The sequence below is a fragment of the Nelusetta ayraudi genome, unplaced genomic scaffold (assembly GCF_046127955.1).
Source record: "Nelusetta ayraudi isolate G7.1 ecotype Tasmania unplaced genomic scaffold, CSIRO-AGI_Nayr_v1 ptg000135l, whole genome shotgun sequence".
Lineage (NCBI taxonomy): Eukaryota > Metazoa > Chordata > Actinopteri > Tetraodontiformes > Monacanthidae > Nelusetta > Nelusetta ayraudi.
The window spans coordinates 22,866,843-22,886,601 of NW_027466185.1; the positions used below are offsets into that span (position 1 = coordinate 22,866,843).

The 19,759-nt window shown below is 44.6% G+C and overlaps 1 protein-coding gene across 2 annotated transcripts; it reads left to right on the plus strand.

The window, feature by feature from the left end:
• Window positions 1-1,723: 1,723 nt before the first annotated feature.
• Window positions 1,724-18,249, plus strand: trak1b (trafficking protein, kinesin binding 1b). Of its 2 annotated transcripts, XM_076011703.1 has the most exons (18): window positions 1,724-1,900; window positions 3,373-3,567; window positions 5,502-5,578; window positions 5,897-6,013; window positions 6,632-6,732; window positions 6,841-6,940; window positions 7,031-7,109; window positions 7,868-7,998; window positions 8,091-8,165; window positions 8,258-8,395; window positions 8,991-9,067; window positions 9,503-9,751; window positions 9,951-10,231; window positions 11,543-11,661; window positions 12,266-12,476; window positions 12,567-12,672; window positions 13,657-13,782; window positions 14,633-18,249. In XM_076011703.1, the coding sequence occupies exons 3-18, from the start codon at window positions 5,528-5,530 to the stop codon at window positions 15,225-15,227; spliced, it is 2,556 nt and encodes an 851-aa protein (XP_075867818.1). In that variant the 5' UTR covers window positions 1,724-1,900; window positions 3,373-3,567; window positions 5,502-5,527; the 3' UTR covers window positions 15,228-18,249. The 2 variants fall into 2 exon arrangements, with proteins under 2 accessions (XP_075867818.1, XP_075867816.1); XM_076011701.1 differs by lacking the exon at window positions 1,724-1,900 and having other exon boundaries at window positions 3,435-3,567; window positions 9,954-10,231.
• Window positions 18,250-19,759: the final 1,510 nt, after the last annotated feature.

Genomic DNA, 19,759 nt, shown 5'->3' on the forward strand with positions numbered 1-19,759 from the left:
AAAAACATCCCCTGCGATCCGCTGTCAGGCCTCCCTGTACTGGCCGTTTGACCGAGTCCCGTTTTACCTGCTAAACGTCTGAAGGAGACCATCATCATATTCTGCAAAGGCCCTGCATTTAAGGTTATTGCCACCAATTTCCCTGAAGGATTTGCGGCCAGGGAGGAGAGCGCCGGACAACCGACCTTCCTGAGGGTGAGTACGGCGTCGCTTTTCACAATAAAATGATCCGTAATGGCGATGTCATGCATGCCGTGGTCAGCTGTTTGTGGTCTAGCAGTTACTGTTGCCACTGTTGAGAAGGACAGGGCTTCTGCTGCTCCTGCTGCTGCTGCTGCTGAACAAAAAAACACCCTCCCAGATCCGGGATGGGGATGAAGCCCCACCCACAGACTCAGCATTCAAATGACATTGTTGAGGCCACATGCATGAATGAACCCTGGCTGGCCTATTTACTGACAAGCAGCTGCTGTAGCAGCCGGCCGCTTTCACTGCTGGGCTGTAGTAATGCTTGTAACTCTATTAACTGAATGAATCATAGATTTGTTAATCTGTTTATTTGTTTTTTGTTCTTTTTAGTATTGCCTTTAAATCCTGAAATTCTCCTCTGTGTATTCTTCCAAACAAAAGTGCAAGGTAGTGGAATGGTTAGGGTGTGGTCGAGTTCTAGTCTTTGTGCGATATGTCCATGATAATAGTGTTCATTTAAAGATTCTGGCTCATGATGTCACAGACCATGATAGGTGAACCTGTCGGGGCACAAAGCCTTGGCTGTTGTTGGCTTTTAATCTCAACATTTGCATGTGTGTACGGGCAGCTTGCCCCGGTTTTCATATGGAATCCTTGTGTCGTTTAGCAGCCACCTCACGTAAGGAGCTTTTGTAACGTCCCAGGTCTGGCCCACCACAGACTGAAACCCAACCGACGGGACTGCCGCAGCAGGAAAGGCGTCCCAAGGTTGAGGTGCTGCTGACTGTGTGCTGAAGCTTCTTGTGCACGCGTTGCTCACCTGTAGACTCATTTTTGCACGGGATGCACTCATCCCTCAGTGCTGAATTCTGTCAGAGAACAGGAGCTGTGACGTAGGACGTCCTCAGCAGACACGGTAGCGACACGGCACTTATGCTCCACGTCTATTTTTACGCCGCTCTCATCTGGCACACGACTGATCTATCCACATTTGTGGCGTCTCTCTCTGCGGCCTGACTCACCTGAGCAGCGCAGAACCCCCCCCCCCCGGGTTAAAAACATAGGACTACAAAGTTTGAAATGCATTAGTACTGCTGTACCTGTTCTCTGAAGGAGTCAGTCTCTCACTCTGTGCAGTCTGTGCAGCCTGGAGTTTCATAAAGGGGATAACAAAAGCGTTCATTTTCCTGTTTACTGCATTACGCTCGCGTAAGATGATGCTTTTAACTTCCATCGCCCTTCTTAATCCATTTCCCGGCGAATGAGAAGTCACTCCGGCAGACGACGGCCGGTGATTTATTCAGCTCTGGCAAGCGGCAGCAGCAGCAGCGGTGCTTGAAGTTAAAGACTCTGCAGGGACAGAGAGGCGCATTGATTGGTGTGGGCATCGGATCACTCGGTCAGAAGCGCGCTTGTGGACCTCCCCGCTTCTCTCACTGCTCCAGGTTCCAGCGCCTGCTCGTTCAACTCAGCAGGTGGAGCTGCAGCTCCAGATGCCCATGGCCCCTTCATCTCTCTGACAGTGAGAGGTGAGCCAAGCTGGCATCCCCGGCCCCCTCCCTGCCCACGGCCCCCGCCCCCGACCCCGACCCGGACCCCGACCCCGAGCAGGGTCGCGCCCACGAAGAGCAATATGTGAGCAAAGGCGAAGTGAGCCAGCTTGACGTGGAGCAGCCGCCGCCAGACTGCAGGGACGCAGAGACCATCACAGGTATGTGTGCCAGCCATGGATGTATTGTAAGAACAGGATACCGGACTGGCAACATGCCGGCACACCGATTAATTTTTCCCAGTGGCCAGTTGAGGGACTGCACAAAACAATCCCATAGGCCCAAAAAGCATTTTTCCCATAGGCTGCAATACAAAAATAAACGCCTTTAAAACGAGTGACAGGACAACTGTGACCTGAAACACGATTCATATCAAATCTTTCAATTGGAGATTTTTCACTTATGGTCTTTTGGTCATTTAAAAAAATGATAAAGGCCAGAAAATCACCAGAAAAGAGTTTATTCCCAGCATAACGTCACAACGTTGTACGTGCTGCTGTGTCTCAGCTCGTTCTGACGTGTCTTTAAGTGACACTCTCCAGAATCATTCTGATTGGCCAAATGCATCACGTGAGTTACAGAGGCATGATTCGGAAGTCAAAAACTTTTTTGGCGTATGCACTGGGTGAGCAACTTCATTTGAAGTGAATGGGCCGCCATCTTGGAGTCTGGAGGTGTGGCGACAGTGCTTGTCTTCATGTCATCTCGTGGGATGTTTTCAACATCTCTGTGTGACACTAAACACTTTACCTGTCAACTCCTGCTGCCTGCACCAAACTCTGCACACTGTATTTGTTGTTATGACTGTAGTAGTGTTTCAGTATTCACATTAGTAGCATTGATTGATTTTCTGCTCCATATTGCTTTTGCGTCCTTTGCAAGTGCAGCTGACTCAACATTCCCGCTACTTAAACATTCAGCCCAGGCAATGAAAAATGAAAGCAAACATCCTTCGAATGCAATAAGGAAGGAGTGTTGGTTGTTTTGAGTGTTATGCTATTATAATTCAACCACCAGAACCACCAAAGGCAATACTCCTATTTAAGTACATTTTTCAGGTCGCTGTACTTTGACTAGTTGTTTTTCTGACAACATTTTACTTGTACACAAATATCTGTACTTTCTACTTCTGATACTGGAAAAACATGATGTTACTTTTGTGTCTAAAAGGGTTTAAAAGATACAAATTCTGTAAAAAGGAATGAATTTATTATGTATTATAGTTTTAAAGTGGAGCTACTAAGTGGGTCATATTTTTTTATTAAAAGTGTGAACACCCAATAATGATTCATCACAGTTTTGTTATGCTGCAGTTGAAAAAGAACAAAAACTATTGTACTGAGAGTAGCAAACTCATAGCAACTACTGTATTTTTGCAAAATCTGAACATATTCAAATATATTGTTTCAATAATGGCAAAATAAATACTTTTGACTTTCTTATGTTTACGTGAGTAAAGGAGTTGAATCAATACTTTTTTAATTTTTTTTTTAACCATCATCTATACTTGTATTTAAAAGTTAACGTGGACAACTTTTCAACGGTAATAAAATACAGAATGTGAATACAATTGACACTGCGAAGCACCAATAGACTGAAACGTTCTCCTACTTTCCGTCCTTGCGGCCATCAGATGTGTGCAACAGCACCGACCTGCCCGAGTTCGAGATCATCAGCCTCCTGGAGGAGCAGCTGCCGGTGTACCGCTTAAGGGCCGACACGGTCTACGGCTACGACCACGATGACTGGCTGCACACTCCACTGGTCGCACCGGACACCAGGATCGACCTGACCACCGAGCAGATTGACGAGACCCTCAAATACTTTTGTGAGTTCATACCCAGGTTCACAGGTTCTTCCTCAATACACGATCAATCCTTTGCATTTGCAGGGTCAAGGCCTTGAGTAAAGGTGTGTGTGGCCGTGCCAGACAGACAAAGAAATGCAAGGTTTTTTGTGTATTCTGAAGAAGAAAACAGAACTTCTTAAATAATACATACAATACCAATCAAAAGTTTGGACACATCCTTTGAATTTAATGTCTTTTCTTTCATTCTCATGACTATTGACATTGCAGTGTCTTACTGAAAGCATCAAAACTACGTATCAAGACACATGGAATTATGTAGGAAACAATAAAAGTGCAAAATAATTAAATTCATTTTTAAATTAAATAAAAAATTCATTCATTCATTATGAAGATGATGATAATAATAACAATACATTTCAAAATAAATTATTGTTCTTGTGTGGCATCAGAAATTGTCTTGCTGAAATCGTTTTTTTAAATTGATACTTATATTTAAGTTTAAGTGAATTTACTGTTCACCTTTTAAAAAGACAAAGACAAAGCACTAAAAATGTTACGGCACTCAGGCACTGCTATGAATTATTGTGCAGATTTTAACTGATCTGCATCCTAGACTAGAATCTGAGATGCCTTGCCTTAATCTACAGGAAATCCCAGTTTTAAATAATAATTTAAAAAAAAAACTTTATTTAGTCAAATACAGCTACTTGGCCGGCAGGACATACACCAACCACTCTGCAAACAGCAAATTGCTGGTAATGAGTCTGCAGTGATTGCACACACATCATTGTGCACATCTGTGGTATGTGGTGTGTGATGGTTACACTTTCTCTTCCTCCCCCTCGTTCTCTCACAGGGGCATCCGTGTGGGCGGAGGCTAATTCAGTAGAACCGGTAGAGAGAGCGCCAGAGTGAGAGAGTGGAAAGTAGGGGGACGGCAATAGATGCGTCGGGCGCGGTGGTCCTCTCCTCTCCTCTCCTCTCCGCCCATCGGTTATTGTGGAGCCGGTGGAGGAGATGGACAGCGAGAGTGAGCTGAGCAGATTAGCGAGGGATGGCTGGTTTTGTAAGGAGGACAAGAGAGGTAACAGAGAGAACGAGTCTATGTGTTCAGACTGCAGCTTAATTTGTTTCTTCCTTTCGAGCCACTGTAGCTTTTGATTTCCCTGCTGAATGGAATGAATGGATGAATAATTGCGATGGAATATCGGTCGACACCCAACGACATCCTTTGTGCGTTTGTGCGTGCTGATATGGCTGACCGTAATTATGCAATGATGCCATATTAGGTGCTTGCTTTTATACCTTTGGGTTTTTTGGGCGTTTTTTCTGTTCAATTGCAGTAGTTCTTTTTATATGCTCCGGGTTATTGTCCTAGAAACATTCCAACACCCACAAAACAGGAAAAAGCGATTGTTAAACTGTTTCTGCAAGACAAAACAAATATCAAGAGACGTCGGTGAGAAATCTGAACCCTCCGTGACATCATGGGGGGATGATTTCCAGTAAAAATACAAAGTGGCGCTAGCAAAAGAAGGAAAGAATGGACTTTAAATTTCTGGGGAGTTCACCGACGGACTAGAGAAACATGTTGTTGTTCGAAATGCTGGAAAGAGTGAATTTTTACATCCCGCGAGAACTTCGGCGACGCGTGACGGACGGGATTTCAAAAGTCAACCGCAATGTTTTCAACATGTTGTGCACAACGTGCCGTCGATGGCATCCTCTGCGGTCAATACTAGAGCCATTACCGGGGGGTGACACAGCGGCTACTGTGCGCCATGGAAAACAGCCGCTCTACCCTGCAGCTTGACGCAGTAACATTGTGTCAATAACGTATTACATCCTAAAGCTGACCCGCAACTCCTCCAATAGGACGGTCCTTCAAACTGGTACTGTTTGTGTGTTACGTAACGTGGTTGTGAGCCTGCTTCTTTTCTTCTTTATCACAGTGCTATGTGCAGACCGAGTGGGCCAGATGACGAAGACCTACAATGACATCGATGCTGTCACACGTCTGCTGGAGGAGGTGATTCTCTTGGGTTTTTCAATGTGCGAATTGTAGCTAAACTGGGAAACATTTTTTAATTACGTTTATTCATTTAACATCATCAAGGAACAACACAAGATAAATGTTATCTGTGAGACCTTTAGACCTTTGTGTAGTGTATTATATGTTTGTGCCCGGTGTTTGCTTCCTGGTTTTCATGGTACTTTAATAATAAAGGTTATTAGCAGCATCAAAATTGCACTGGTACATTTTCTTCGAAAGAGCAAATGCTTTCAACTGACACCGATCGCAGCGACACGTCACCACTATCTGTCTCCTCTCTTCTCCATCCGACAGAAAGAGAGGGATCTGGAGTTGGCTGCAAGAATCGGCCAGTCGCTGCTCAAGAAGAACAGAACTCTAACCGAGCAAAATGACTACCTGGAGGAACGAGTGGCACAAATCGCAGAAGAGGTCTGCCCTCACACTCGCACACATTCTGCACAGTCCGACAAGGTCGCACAAATAGTTTGAGCAAATCCTGAAGTAATACTAGAATTATTGAAACAATCCATGATGCAAGCTGTATTTTTTCAAATTTCCCAAATTTTTATGTCTGTGTCTTGATATTAGCAGCTCCATTTCCAACACCATTAAAATTCCGCCAACCTTTTCGGTGAAAATGAGCGTTGAAACAATGTTAAGTTGTGTCAAGACATTAAAAACACTCTTTAGGGTTTGACTGGTCACACTGCTTTTAAAGAGCCAGGGAATTTTAGGACAATTTCATTGCATTTCTACTACAAATTTAAGTTGTCACTCCCATAAAACGAGTAAACTGACTGGATTGATAAGTCTGACAGGATATCAAATAAGCAGGATGAAAACAATCTAGTAAAAAAAAAAGGGAAACGTCTATGAAGAAAAATCAAAGCGACGGCAAGGAAATGTGTTTTTAAGATAAAACATTTTTAGTGCATTTGTAATTGTATTTGCTCAACTTTAACAGATATTCACAACATGTAAAAGACTAGAGCCTTGTTCGTTTCCTGTTGCGCAGTCACAGCCGCTGATCCTATTTGTCACCTGCAGGTGGCCCAGTTGCACCACGAGCTGAATCTGAAGGATGAGTTGCTGCAGTTTTACACCAACGCAGCCGAGGAGAGCGAGGACGAGTCCGGCAGCTCTCCGACGTGAGCGTTCCATCCTCATCATCCGCTCATCCATCCTTCTTTTCTTCTTACGTCCACATCTTCTGAACGAGCGTCCGGTCTGTGTTTTTTCTCCATGTCGATGGACAGGAAGAACAAGGCGGAGGCGGCCTCGGGAGGCTTTGTCAGCGACACGCTCCAGAGGAAACTCAAAGACCTGGAAGAGGAGAACCTGTCCCTGCGCTCAGAGGTGACCCCTTGCAAGGGCACACAAACACAAGCAGGAGGTGATTGTTGGAATGCAGTTGTTGTTTTTTTAATCTTGCCTGTGTGCTTTTAGGCCAACCATCTCAAGTCTGAGACGGAAACATACGAGGAGAAGGAGCAGCAGCTCGTCAACGACTGTGTGAAAGAGCTCAGTAAGTCATTACTTGTCATCCTCTCTTCTAATTTTTTTAGATTGAATTTGACTGGGTCGCCCTTTGTGACATCACATAACTCTGATAGGTCAGTGATTCACCCGGCGAGGCTTACAGATTGTTCTGAGACCATCTTGTGGCTTACTTGTTTCCAAACGCATGGAAGGCAAAGCAGAAAGGATCGGCCCTTTGTGATGTCACAAGAGGACAGATACCTTTCACAATTTAGCAGCACCTTCAGCCAGGCATCTATACTGCTCACCTCGTTTTTCAAAAATACGTGAGAGACACAACGTAGGAGCACTTTTAACAGGAAGCTTTTTCCAAAGGCTGCAAACAGAGGGCTAAATATACACCTTTTCTGGAGATGCGCTAGGATTTTTGGATACTTAATTGTGCACAATCTGTTTTAAAAGTAGGGATGGACCGAAACCACTTTTTCACAGAAGGAGTAGCATTTCAATACTCACCAATACTTTACAGAAATAATTTTTCCACAGATGTTCTGTTCTGTTGAGTTCTGTTATTCGAACAACATTCCTCAGCATGTTTTTCTAGAACAAGTTTCACTGCAGTACAAACTTAAATTTAACACAATTGTTATATACATTCATATACACCTGACATGGGTGTCGTGAGTAACAATCAATAGTATACTCAACCCAGGTATCAATACCCGATGCTGGTATGGGTATCGTCGCATCCAGAATCAAAAGCATGGTAGACCAAGTGTCCTGACCATACATTCTCCTTCTCAGAGCTTTCTAGTCTTCAAATCTCTGTCATCGCGGAGGAGCTGGCTCGAAAGACCGAGGACGCCTCCCGACAGCAGGAGGAGATCACACACCTGCTGTCTCAGATCGTAGATCTTCAGAAGAAAGCCAAGTCTGTGAGTGGGCGCGTCCACCAACTCAGCTTTCGTTGGATTTTTTTTATTCTTTATTTTTTGCTGATTTGAGTACATGTGCATTTCTTTCCCAGTATGCGGTGGAGAATGAAGAACTCTCCCAACACTTGGTGGCAGCCAAAGATGCCCAAAGGCAACTTACAGCGGAGGTAACTTCCACATCATTGCGATGCCCTGACCTTTTTTCTCCTTGCTTGCCCGTTCCATTAACCGCTGCATCGTACTTCAACGCCCGCAACAGCTTCAGGAGTTGGAGGAGAAATACTCCGAGTGCATCGAGATGCTGCACGAAGCCCAGGAGGAACTGAAGAACCTGAGGAACAGGAACTACCCCTCGGGGACTCCCCGACGCTACCACCCGCTGGGGCTGTACCCCATGGTGAGGCCGTGAGTGGGTTAGTGCCATGGATGCATTGTAAGAACTGGCTACTGGACTGGCAATATTGGGGGGGGGGGGGTGGTTCCCCCAGTGGCCACTCGAGGTACTGCAGCAAAGAAATCCCATGGGCCCAAAAAGCATTTTTCCCATAGACCGCAATACAAAAATAAACGCCTTTAAAATGGCTGCAGACGAGTGTGACCTGAAACACAATTCATAGCAAATCTTTTGTTGTAGATTTTTCAGTTATGGACTTTTAGTAATTTGAAAAAAATGAAAAAGGCCAGAAAATCAGCAGAAAAGACCATAGATCATACGTACTGTGTCTGTGTCTGTAAGTGACGTTCTCCAGAATCGTTCTTATTGGCCAAATAGATCATGTGAGTTACAGAGGCATGATGGGAAGTGACACTATGGGCCTCTACGGGCCCATTAATGCGAAAGTCAAAAACTTTATTGGAGTACGCGCTGGGTGAGCAACTTCATTGAAATGAATGGGCCGTCATCTTGGTAGTCTGGGGGTGTGGTTACTGCGCTGCTGAAGATGCATTCGCTTGGATTTTTTTTTTCATATCTCCGACTTGCTGTGTCGCAGGATTCTCTGGCTGCTGAGATCGAGGGGACAATGAGGAAGGAGTTGAGCCTGGATGACCCAGAGTGTGAAGAGCAGAAGTATGTTAGGATGCTGCATTGGATTAGTTTCACACACCAAATGTTTCACATGTCCTCTTTGTGTGTAGACAAAAAAAAACTATGCCCTTTTGAATAAAAAAAATAAAAAAAAAATGTGCCAGACTGGAACTAATAGTTATTTGGGGTCACGAGGGTGCTGGTCCCTATCCCAGCTGTCTCTGGGTGAAAGCAGGGTTCCAGCCTGAACAAGTCAGCAGTTTGTAAGAGGGTCACATAGAGAGATTAACAACCATTCACACCATTCAAACCCATGGCCTTTGCTGCTAGGCAACAGTGCTCAATACTAAATTTTCCTCATATCTGTTGAATTACACGTCATTGAAACTTGAAGAAGATCCATGCACAGGCCAAAAAAAACAAAAAAGGTAAGAATAAGATGGGGCTAATACTAACACTGTATTTGGTTGTGTCCAGAAGCCATCGCAGGCGTGTGTTCGAGACGGTCAAGAATGTCAACCAGACCGTCCGCCAGCGCTCGCTGACTCCGACCGGCTCCAACATCCCCGGCTCCAACCAGTCGCTCTCGGCTAGGACGTCCCCCCAGTCCAGCAGCCTCTCCAGCCCCCACTCCAGCATGTACGGAGGGGACCTGGGCAACGACGGCGGCACCCTGGACAACAGAGCCCAGAGCATCCTGATGGAGACGGCGTCCAATCAGGACAGGTGAGGAGAGACTGAACAGATTTGAGCTCTCCCTCAACTCATCTTGTATATTTCCTTTCATTCTGTAAATATAGAGGTGTTTTATATATTTTATATTCAATATCTTTTTTTTTTAACTTATTTATGTGTTATATTTCTAAAAAAAAAATACTTCCATGTACACTGCCGTTCAAAAGTTTGGGGTTTTTTGGGTCCTCAGCAGCGCCGACGTCCAGGAGAAGAAAGCCAGCGGAGCAGAGGACTTGCGCCTCGCCCTGCGCCGCCTGTCCCTGCGCCGGCAGAACAACCTGAGCGAGAGACGCTTCTTTGAGGAGGAGAGGGACTGGAGGCGGGGCGGGCCGAGGGGCGCGCACGTGGCCCTGAGCCAGGACGGCGCGCTGACGCCGTCCGAGAGCATCATGTCGCTGGGCAACCTCCACGTGTGGGCCTCGCGGGGGCCCTACCTCCCCGACAAGCTCCAGATCGTCAAGCCTCTGGAAGGTGAGACAGAGCAGAGCCAGTGGGACGCCGAGCCAAGCCTCGGCGGGGAGAGGCGGAAAGTGTGGGGGTGGGTGAGGAAGACCGGAGCCGGGATGGAGCGGGAGCGGGGCAAGAGGTGGGCCAGGGACCGGGCAGGGAGCAGGAAGGCGAAGGCAGCGCCAGGCAGGAAGGAGAGGCCGCTGTCGCTGATGGTCTTCGACTCCTTCTGGTCCCTGATGCACCGTCACAAGTCGGGCAGCTTTGCATCTCCGTGCAGCTATTACAGAGACACGCAGCCCAGAGGGTGGCTGTAGGCCCGACATTATTCATGCAGCTGCAGACAGATTACTGGCTTGTTTTGTTTGCTGTCTTAACTCTAAGCAACACCAGATGCACTGTATGTCAAACAGAAGTCAGGCCAGAAGGGGGAAATTCACACTGTTGAATTAACAACGCAATCGACAGGGAAGAGTCGAGGCTTTGACGTCACTGATGAGGCTGTTTTCAATAACGGAAGTCACGAGTCAAACCGGGAGGGTCTTTGACCATTCGGTCAAATTATTGCGGGAGGCTGCTGCTGCCCTGTGATGCCCCCTGCTGGTGATATGGCTGAAAAACATCAACCCCTCTGTCGTCCGCTTGCGGGCCAATCCATCTTTGTTCTTTGCTTTTCACCTTCTTCTTTTTAACATTGTTACTGTTTTGTGTTGTTATCACCTTTCATTTCACTATTTATTTCTGTCTTTGTTTGTTTTGCCTTCTTCACTCTGCTGCTGTTTGTCATCCCTGTTTCATGTCGCTGAAAAATAAAAACCTTTTTTTCTCATTCTAACAATCCTCCATTTCATTTTTATCTCACTCCTCTGCCATTTGTCACTTTAATAGAAGCTTTCATGCTTTTAAGCTTGCGGTTGTTTTGGTTTTTATTGTTGTATATGAGGGACATGTTTTTTTAATTGATAATTTGTCATGAGTTGGCTTAGACGTTAACTTTTTTTGTAGTAGCAAGTATAGTTTAGCACAGTATAGTATTGTAAGTACTGCAGCAGTGCCACAAAGTTTAGATGTTTAAAGAAGAAATTGGTTGAGTCACAGATTGATCTTTCTTATAATGCAAAGCATTTCCCCTCTTGGTTACTCTGTAAACGCCTGACAACTCTTTGAAACGAAGCTTCAGAACAAAGCAGTGTCACTGCAAAGATGATACATAATTCCTCACAAATGTGGAAAGCCAAGACTGTGAAATGTCAGCAGTTTAAAGGAGCAGCTCCCTTTGAAGCAACATGTCCAGTGTTCTTGCATCTCTGAAGTTCCTGCCGTTGTTTCTCGCAGGCTCTGCCACCCTACATCACTGGCAGCAGTTAGCACAGCCACACCTTGGTGTGATCCTGGACGCCAGGCCAGGAGTGGTGCCAAAGGGCTACAGGCCCCTGGAGCTGGAGCTGGAACAGGTCTGTGTGCTGATGTCCACATTTACAAAGGTGTTCCATGTACCACGTTGATTCGAGTAGTCTCAGTTTTGCATTGTGTAATTGAAATAGGGAGCATTTTTTTTTAAATCCTCTTCAATTTAAACAATTTATTCTCAGGTAAACAGACAGACTTAAATATAATACTACTGAAATTCACTTAACCACGTGACGTTTTCCAGGATTGACATAGTGTCTCCAGTATGTCTGAAAACTCCCCCAGTAAAGTCAAATTTTTCCTGGTTTTATTGCTAAAATATGAAGTTCTAAAAAAAATCAGCTCCCTGTGATGCAGTGTTGTTGTCTAGACCGCACCAACTGAGACCAAGACATTATCAAGACTAGAGAGCATCGAGATTGAGACAAGACCAAGACTTTATCAAATAAAAATAACAACAAAACAGAAAAAATTACCAGTATCTTTTTTAAATTCAAGTTTGTGATCTCGAGACCAAGACTAATCTCAAGTACGACAATACTACTGTGATGTCACAAAGGGCAATCTTACCTCGCTAATATACATCTCCCAGACCTTTCTGTGAACACCCTGATATGACACGTGCCTCCATGCCCTGTGTGTCTCCAGGCGTATCCATGGGGAGGCCTGGAGGAGGATGAACCGGGGGAGCAATACTTCCAGAACCTTCCAACCTCGTCTGCCTCTGCCACACCAGCCGCCCCTCCTGCCGCCGCTGCAGCCGCCACCACCAATCCCGCGAAGCCTGCGTGGACCCTCGCTCCACCCTCCCCACCCTCCCCGTCGCCCTCGCCGCACCTCAGCAACACTGACGCCATGGGTGAGGAGGACACACTGGATTATTCCACTGTCTGACCACCACCTGTGGATGCTTCTTTAAACCATTGCCCTGTGTTCTTGCCCCCACAAGCTGTGTACTACCCTGGCAAATGCATGGCCCACACCAGCTCCACCTACACCTTCACAACCTGCCGCATCCTGCATCCAACCGACGAGCAAACAAGGGTGACCCCGAGGTACGCCACAAGAAACCAAATATTGGGCTCATAAATTCCCTCATAATATATATCCTGATGATATTTGAACACCTTTGTTAATCCTATGTTGGGGGAATTTGCTAACTACAGCAACAAAAAGTGAAGGAAAGAGAAGGAAAAAAATATAAATACAAGATATTTACATGTTCTGAACAGTTTGATTATTGACAGTTGTCTGCATGATGCTTGATATAAATAAGTGTTTTATGACACGTTTCTGAAATGTTAAGTGGTTGACAAGGTGAATTTATTGAGTGCAGTTGTAAAGCAGGATGGCTGCAGGGAGGAATGACCTGCGGTAGCCACTCCTTCTTGCACAGAGGGTGCAGCAGTCTGGAGCTGAAGGAGCTGCTCGGCCTCCCCACAGTATTATTATATTACTAAGTACATATATTTTACTGAGTTTTTTATTCGGGTGAAATGAAGTCCAGCCCAAATTTGCGTATATTATATTTCCTCTCTTTAAAAAAAAAAAAAAAATGTCATTAGTACGTAGCGCTCACTACAAGAGAATATTCGCTGTGGTAGATGTGGGCTTTGACAGTAAAATCGCCAGTAATATGTTGTGTACGTTTGTAAATTTCTGACGAATCTGCTGACGGTGGCGAAGCACATCTGCAGCTGTTCAGTGAAGAAACTTGGTAAATTTAAGACCAATACAGACATAACACCGGTGTTGTATCGCGCTTAATTTGCGACGAAAGAGGTTACCTGGAAGTTAACATGCTGAAAAGACTCATGTCGCCCCCTAGTGTGGGGAGGATGACACGTTCCCAACAATAATTTGATTTTCTCAGCTGCATGTAAACTGGGACAAGGAGAGAAGTGGGATTCGATGAGAAAATTAATTTTGAGCAAGGCCTAATTAAGCTGTGCATGTAGTCGTAGCTCCAAGACGTTGACATTTAAGTTAGCAGCAAGTTTCTTCTTCTTATCGTTTCTTCATTCTTGTTTGTTCTCCAGCCTGAACCCGGTCCCTGCATCGTCCTCCTGCGTGATGACCAGCACCTTGTTGGCAACTCCTGCTGCTACGCCCTGCACGCCCCGCAGGCTCAGTCTCAGGCCATCAGAATCCTCAACTAATCTCAGGCATGGTTCAAAACACACCACAATATTTGCTCCCTCGACATATTTTTTTATTGTTATAAAATCAGAGAACCAGTTGAATAGTTGCCTCTTTGGAGTTTTCTCCTACATCTTTCTGCTTCGAAGAAAAAAAACCTTGGAGGGAGATTGGGCCAAACTTTGTTTGTCACTTCAGTGTTTCCCACACGTGGATCAAGTTTGTACATCTAGCCTATCAAACGACAACGTTTGATAGGCTCTCCCTAATTCTCTGATGGCAGTCAGAGAATTAGGGAGCGATCACCTTTGATTGGGCATCGCAATACTAAGAAAGTTTAGGGAAAATCAGTAGTGATAAAATATTCAAACTTTGCACCACTGCTGCGACTACTAATAATAGTTAATGTACTAAAATAACCTGTGTAATAATTGAATAAAACGCAATCCACTGATATTGTTTTCTATTGCGATTTTCAATTCATCCACCAGGCGGCAGCAAATTGCACATAGTATTAAATTGGAGGTTGGCATTAAATTTTCAAATTCAAAATCTTAGTGATGTGGCTGACATTTTTCTTGAGCATCTTGAAATATTTGCTAATAAATTGTGTGTGTGTGTGTGTGTGTGTGTGTGTGTGTGTGTGTGTGTGTGTAAAAATATATTTTATATAATTAATTTCATTTTCTTGTTTGATTTTTTTTTTCTACTTGGTGTTTGACTGATTTTATATTATTTTTCTGTTTACCTTATTGCCTACTTTTGCTCTCTATTTCTACTGGTACGCATCAAGTTGGAGTTGCAACGAAAAGTAATTTTCCCTCGGTGGTGAATAAAGAATTCTGAGTCTGATTCTGATGTCTGTCTTTTGTGCAGAGATGCGACGCGCACCACCAGCACCTCACTGGGCCTGGTCCGCCTCCTCCAGGAGAGAGGGATCTCAGCAGCTATGTATCACCAGAGCCAGAGCCTGGAGTACAGCCAGGGCATCGGGGGAGTCCTTCTCAGCACCTCCATCGCCCCCAACCTGGCGCCATACCCGGACCCTCTGCGCCCCGCCACGCCTCCAAATTCACCCACGGGCCAGGGGCCGTCCGCCACGCCGAACCCCGCCGGCTTTGACTTCAAGAGCCCGTCCTACGACAACTTCCTGGCCTCCAAGCCAGCCCGCTCCATTCTGAAGGAGGTGACGGGGAGGATGAGGGGCAGGCAGAGAGGGAGGGACTGCGAAAGCCAGACCGACGTGAGCGTCACCGTCCACAATCTCAACCTGTTGGACAAGGTGAAGAGGCTGGGAGTGGCCGGAGCCTCGGGGGGCAGAGCAGTGAGTCCCAGCCCAATCCTGGGGCCCCTGGGTGGGCTGCGCAGGTCCGGCTCCCCTTTTGGGCCAGACGGCATGAGGAGGAACCGGAGCTATCCGGCAGTGGTTGGCGCCAGCATGGCCATGAAAGCCCCGGGGCCTCAGGAATAGTCTGGTTTGTGCGGGCCTCCAGGCCAGAGTAGAGTAGGACTGACTGTTGAGCAGTCAGCTGGAGCTGAAACACTGGCACTGTTCATACTGTGTGATACCAACACGCCACTACTGACCAGTTATGTAATCACTGCTGTGGTTCCACACAGTCACTGCTTAAAGCTTTAAGTGCATATAGCATCAAAATTAATTAAAAGTTTGTTTCACACAAATTTAAAAAAGAAAAAAGGTGATCGTACACCCAATTTTAGTTTTGTGTGGCCAGAATAATATATCTGTACAACGTCTTTTTGATGATACGGTGTATAACTATTAATTAAGGTGATTTTCCTATCAGAGTTTTATTCAGCTTGACTGACTTTTTTTTCCCTCTTGAGTCAGTAACCAAAACATTGCCATCACGAGCATCGACTGCCCTTTGGTTCCAGCGCGCATTAGTGGATAATGCAGCAATGCGCCGTGCCAAAGGGTGTGACAGCTGTGTCTTAAATCGTGCGCCTCGACACGCTAAATAGTGCGTGCGGTGCTTTCACACTTTACATTTAAAATGGTACAAAGTTGAGCTGTGCATTTGAATTATGTGTGGTAAAATGTCATATCAAGGGCCTGTCTGCAGTTTGCCGTCAAACGCACGAGAAAGCAAAGCTGAGGATGAAAATATTGTTTTTGCGAAAAACAATAGTGGTCCACCCGAGACATCACTATCCATCCGAGTGTAGTGTAATACCGACAGTACGTACCGTACTAACTTAAGTGTGCGATGTGGGACACAGTTGAAGACCGTGGTGACAGTTCAACGACATGTTTCTTGTCGCAGTGGGAGCCAAACCAGTCTTTATTTTTGTAAAGCCTTGGCAGAAGTGTCGAATTTCACTATGGACTTGTGGGCAAAAAGAAAATCAGTTTACTTGAAGTTTCCATTGTTATGTAACAGGCAAAACTATTTTCGTCTCTTAAGCTCTGAAAGCCCTTAAGATATGAGGTATATTTCAAAACATCTTCCAGACCAAGTCTGTCAGCGAGATGTAGTTCTCTTATATAAAACAAATCCACAAAATTCAGCGACAGAAAAGGTCCACTCTGTAAAATCTGACCTTGCAACATATTGTCTTTACGCAATCACTGCAAAAACACTTTTAAATTTTCTCCACTGAATCTGACTCAACCCAAATATTTTTTTTTTGAAAGGATTGTTTTTATTTCTCACAAATCAACAGAAAGGTAAGCAAAGACAACATTGCTTAATTTCTTTCTTTTTATGGATGATGATAGCACTGTGAACTGGGTGATCAATAAACTGAAGCCACAGCTCAGTAAGACGAGCGAGACAACAACAGGGAAGTGGCAATAGATAATCAGTCATGGTGGTTTTGGAGCTTTTAGACCGTGGACGTATTATAAGAACTGGACTGGCAATATGGCGGCACGCTGATTTTTCCCAGTGGTCACTTGAGGTACTGCAGCAAAAAAGGACGCATCCTGACGTCTCTGTAAGTGACGTTCTCCAGAATCGTTCTGATTGGCCAAATACATCATATGAGTTACAGAGGCATGATGGGAAGTGGCACTACTGCGCACGCTCTACGGGCCCACTAATGCAAAGTCAAAAACTTTTTCTGCGTATGTGCTGGGTGAGCAACTTCATTGAAATGAGTGGGCCGCCATCTTTAAGTCTTGGGGGGTGTTTTAGACGGATGAAGCAACATCATGCCTCCGCCATCTGTTTTTGATGGTTTCAGTGCTCCATGGGCTCACTTTTCATGTTTGTGAATGTTTGCAGCATGAGAAGTTGATATAAAGATACAGCAGACGACTGCCTTTTGTCTCGAGGGCCAATGTTGGAACCCTGTAAAGTTGGCTTCATCTTTGGATCGATGAAGTCGAAGACTGAGTGTATTTTGTTTCAAAGGCATTTTTTATTGGCGTTTGAAGAATTTCGCACTTTATCTGGCAGGTTAGTGTTAACATTAAAGGATAGAGTTTGTTGGTCACAATGGGGAAAAGGAATTTTACTGAAAGTTTTTTTTTGCTCCTAGGTCAATGAATTCTGTGATTTTGGAACAGTCGCGGGGGTACATTGTTTCGTCAGGTTCCGATTTGTGAGTGTGAAGGTTCTGAGCAGAGCAATAAAAGCAGCTGTTTCCTGTCTGGGAGAGACGTGCCTGTAGATTTTGACAGACTGACAAATTACTCCGAGCTACTGTTTTGCACATTTGGAGTTTTGTTTTTGTTTGTTAGTTTGTTTTGTTCTGATAATTTAAACTATTTTTAAATTGATGTACGGTCACACATGAACTTCTTGTATATGCTGGTCATTGTCACTGTAACCTGTCTAAACTAACATGGTTAACAAAAAAAATTAAAAAAAAGTCCTGTGCAGTGCACAACAAACACACACTGTAAATGCCATCAACTAGAACTGAGATTTTTTTTTTTGTAATAAATAATCATTCTGAAATCAGTAAGTGAACGGAGCCACTTGTTTATTTTTCTGCTCTGTGTTTCCTGTCTCTATTTGATGTTGTGACTCATTCGTGTCCCAGACAGGAATTTGTTATTTGCCCTCCTCCAGCAGATGGTGCTCACCAATAACTGGGCCCAGGATATAGTTGGCCCTGTGAGGAACATTCCATATCTGTCTGTCCTCTTTGAAATGGTCGTATCCATTAGCTGTTTACCACTCGTCATCACTTGCGCTACGAGACCAATGACGAGGGCTGTTTATTCAACCTCGGTTATCGACAGGCTAACGAGAGGCGAGCGCTGACTCAGCAATGAGTCTCTGGCATCTGGAGGGTAGAATTGGATGAAAATATGTGACTGATGTGTCTTACGGTGGCTATTTTTTGTGTTTGTAATTTGCCTCTTTGCTCGAGAGCAACAGGAAATGCCGCACAGGAGAGAAGGGAGTGGATTAAATTCAGTTTAATGTTCTTTCCATAAAAAATGCATGGCGCAATAGCCTGTAAAAAGGGTTATGTGTTCCTGCGTGTAACAAGTTTAATCCTTAGAAATAATAGATAAACCAATAAATTGTTCATTTTAACACAAAGTGCTAATATATAGTGAATGTAGATACTTTTGCGAACAAGCAGGGTTAATGGTGACTAATTAAACCAGCTAATTGATTGTATTCACTGTGTAATTGAGGTTTTTTAGCCTCCCTGTTGCAAGTATGTAGTAATGTCATAAAGATCGGTTATTAAATAATAGAAGATTAAAATGCCTTATTGACTATACACTCATCATTTATGACTAAAACTAATTATTTTGATTTTATTCGTAAAACTTGTTTCCATTAAGACCAATCAATCTCATGGTATAGTACATAAATACAGGTAGTCTATTATCCACGCTATTGAGTATATATGTCTACGTAGTAAACACACTTTATGTATGTCGAGAAAAAACAATCAGGCTCCATCACAAGGCTGTGCGACAAATCGTATGGAAATCTGAGTCTCGACTGATACTTCTGTGCAATCTCATTTATAAATGAGTCCTATTCCTTTCATCCGGGACATCAGCTGAATGAAAACAAGCGCTTCCACTTTCTCCCTCAACGAATGACAACGCAAGGATGGAAAAAGTGATGGAGAACAGCAAAAGCCCACAGGCGAGAAAAAACAGCAACAGTGGTGCTATGTTGATTCCTGCTGCCTTGAGGAATTTCGCTACTGCTGCTCCATACAAACACTAATGAAGCAGACCAATGTCTCATCCTCTTGAACATAGAAAAATACCTTTTCAAAATTTTCTGTCACTCAGAGAAGACAGTAGACTGACATTTATTGTCATTATGTTCTGTGTCAGATGTTACAGTTGAAAAAGTGTGTTTTATGTGTCAAGACAGTGTTCCCTTTCTTGAACAAAGTCGATGTGCAGGTCTCCAATCACCACTATATTTTTATGATGATGTTTTTGTAACCCAGGTTGAATATTTATTATTATTATTATTATTATTATTATTATTATTATTGTTATTATACAATTGTTGTGATCACGTGACCACGTCATTTACGGACGTCACGGCCAGTGCGTCCGCCAGTCGTGATCATGTGACGAAGCGCGCTTGATTCAGGTGTTTAAAATGAGTGCAATCAGTGGCTGCCGAGTGTGGTGGCTGGACGCCGTGCACTAAGCAGGTTGCTACCGTAGTTGCTAAAGGAGCAAAAACTGCCGGAGTTTCTGCAGGAGCTAAAACTGCCGGAGTTGCTAAAGGAGCTAAACGCCGAAGTGGATTTTTACAGTTTCACGTATTAAAAACTGAAAAGATTATGAAACTGTACCATGGGCGAACGTAGAACTACAGACGTTTCTGTTGTCTGTGGCCGAAGAAAAAGCTCATAGAGAGCTGGACGGACGGACCGACATGCAATGAAAAGCCTTCCTGGTTTGGCAGCCGGTGGCCGTTGCTGTACAGTGAAACAGTGTGCTTGGGGGCTCCTGATGAAAAAGCAAGTGGCCCCATGTCTCTAGGTCAAAGTTGAAATTTCACCCCATAGACTTGCATTGAAATAAGGCTGAAGCTA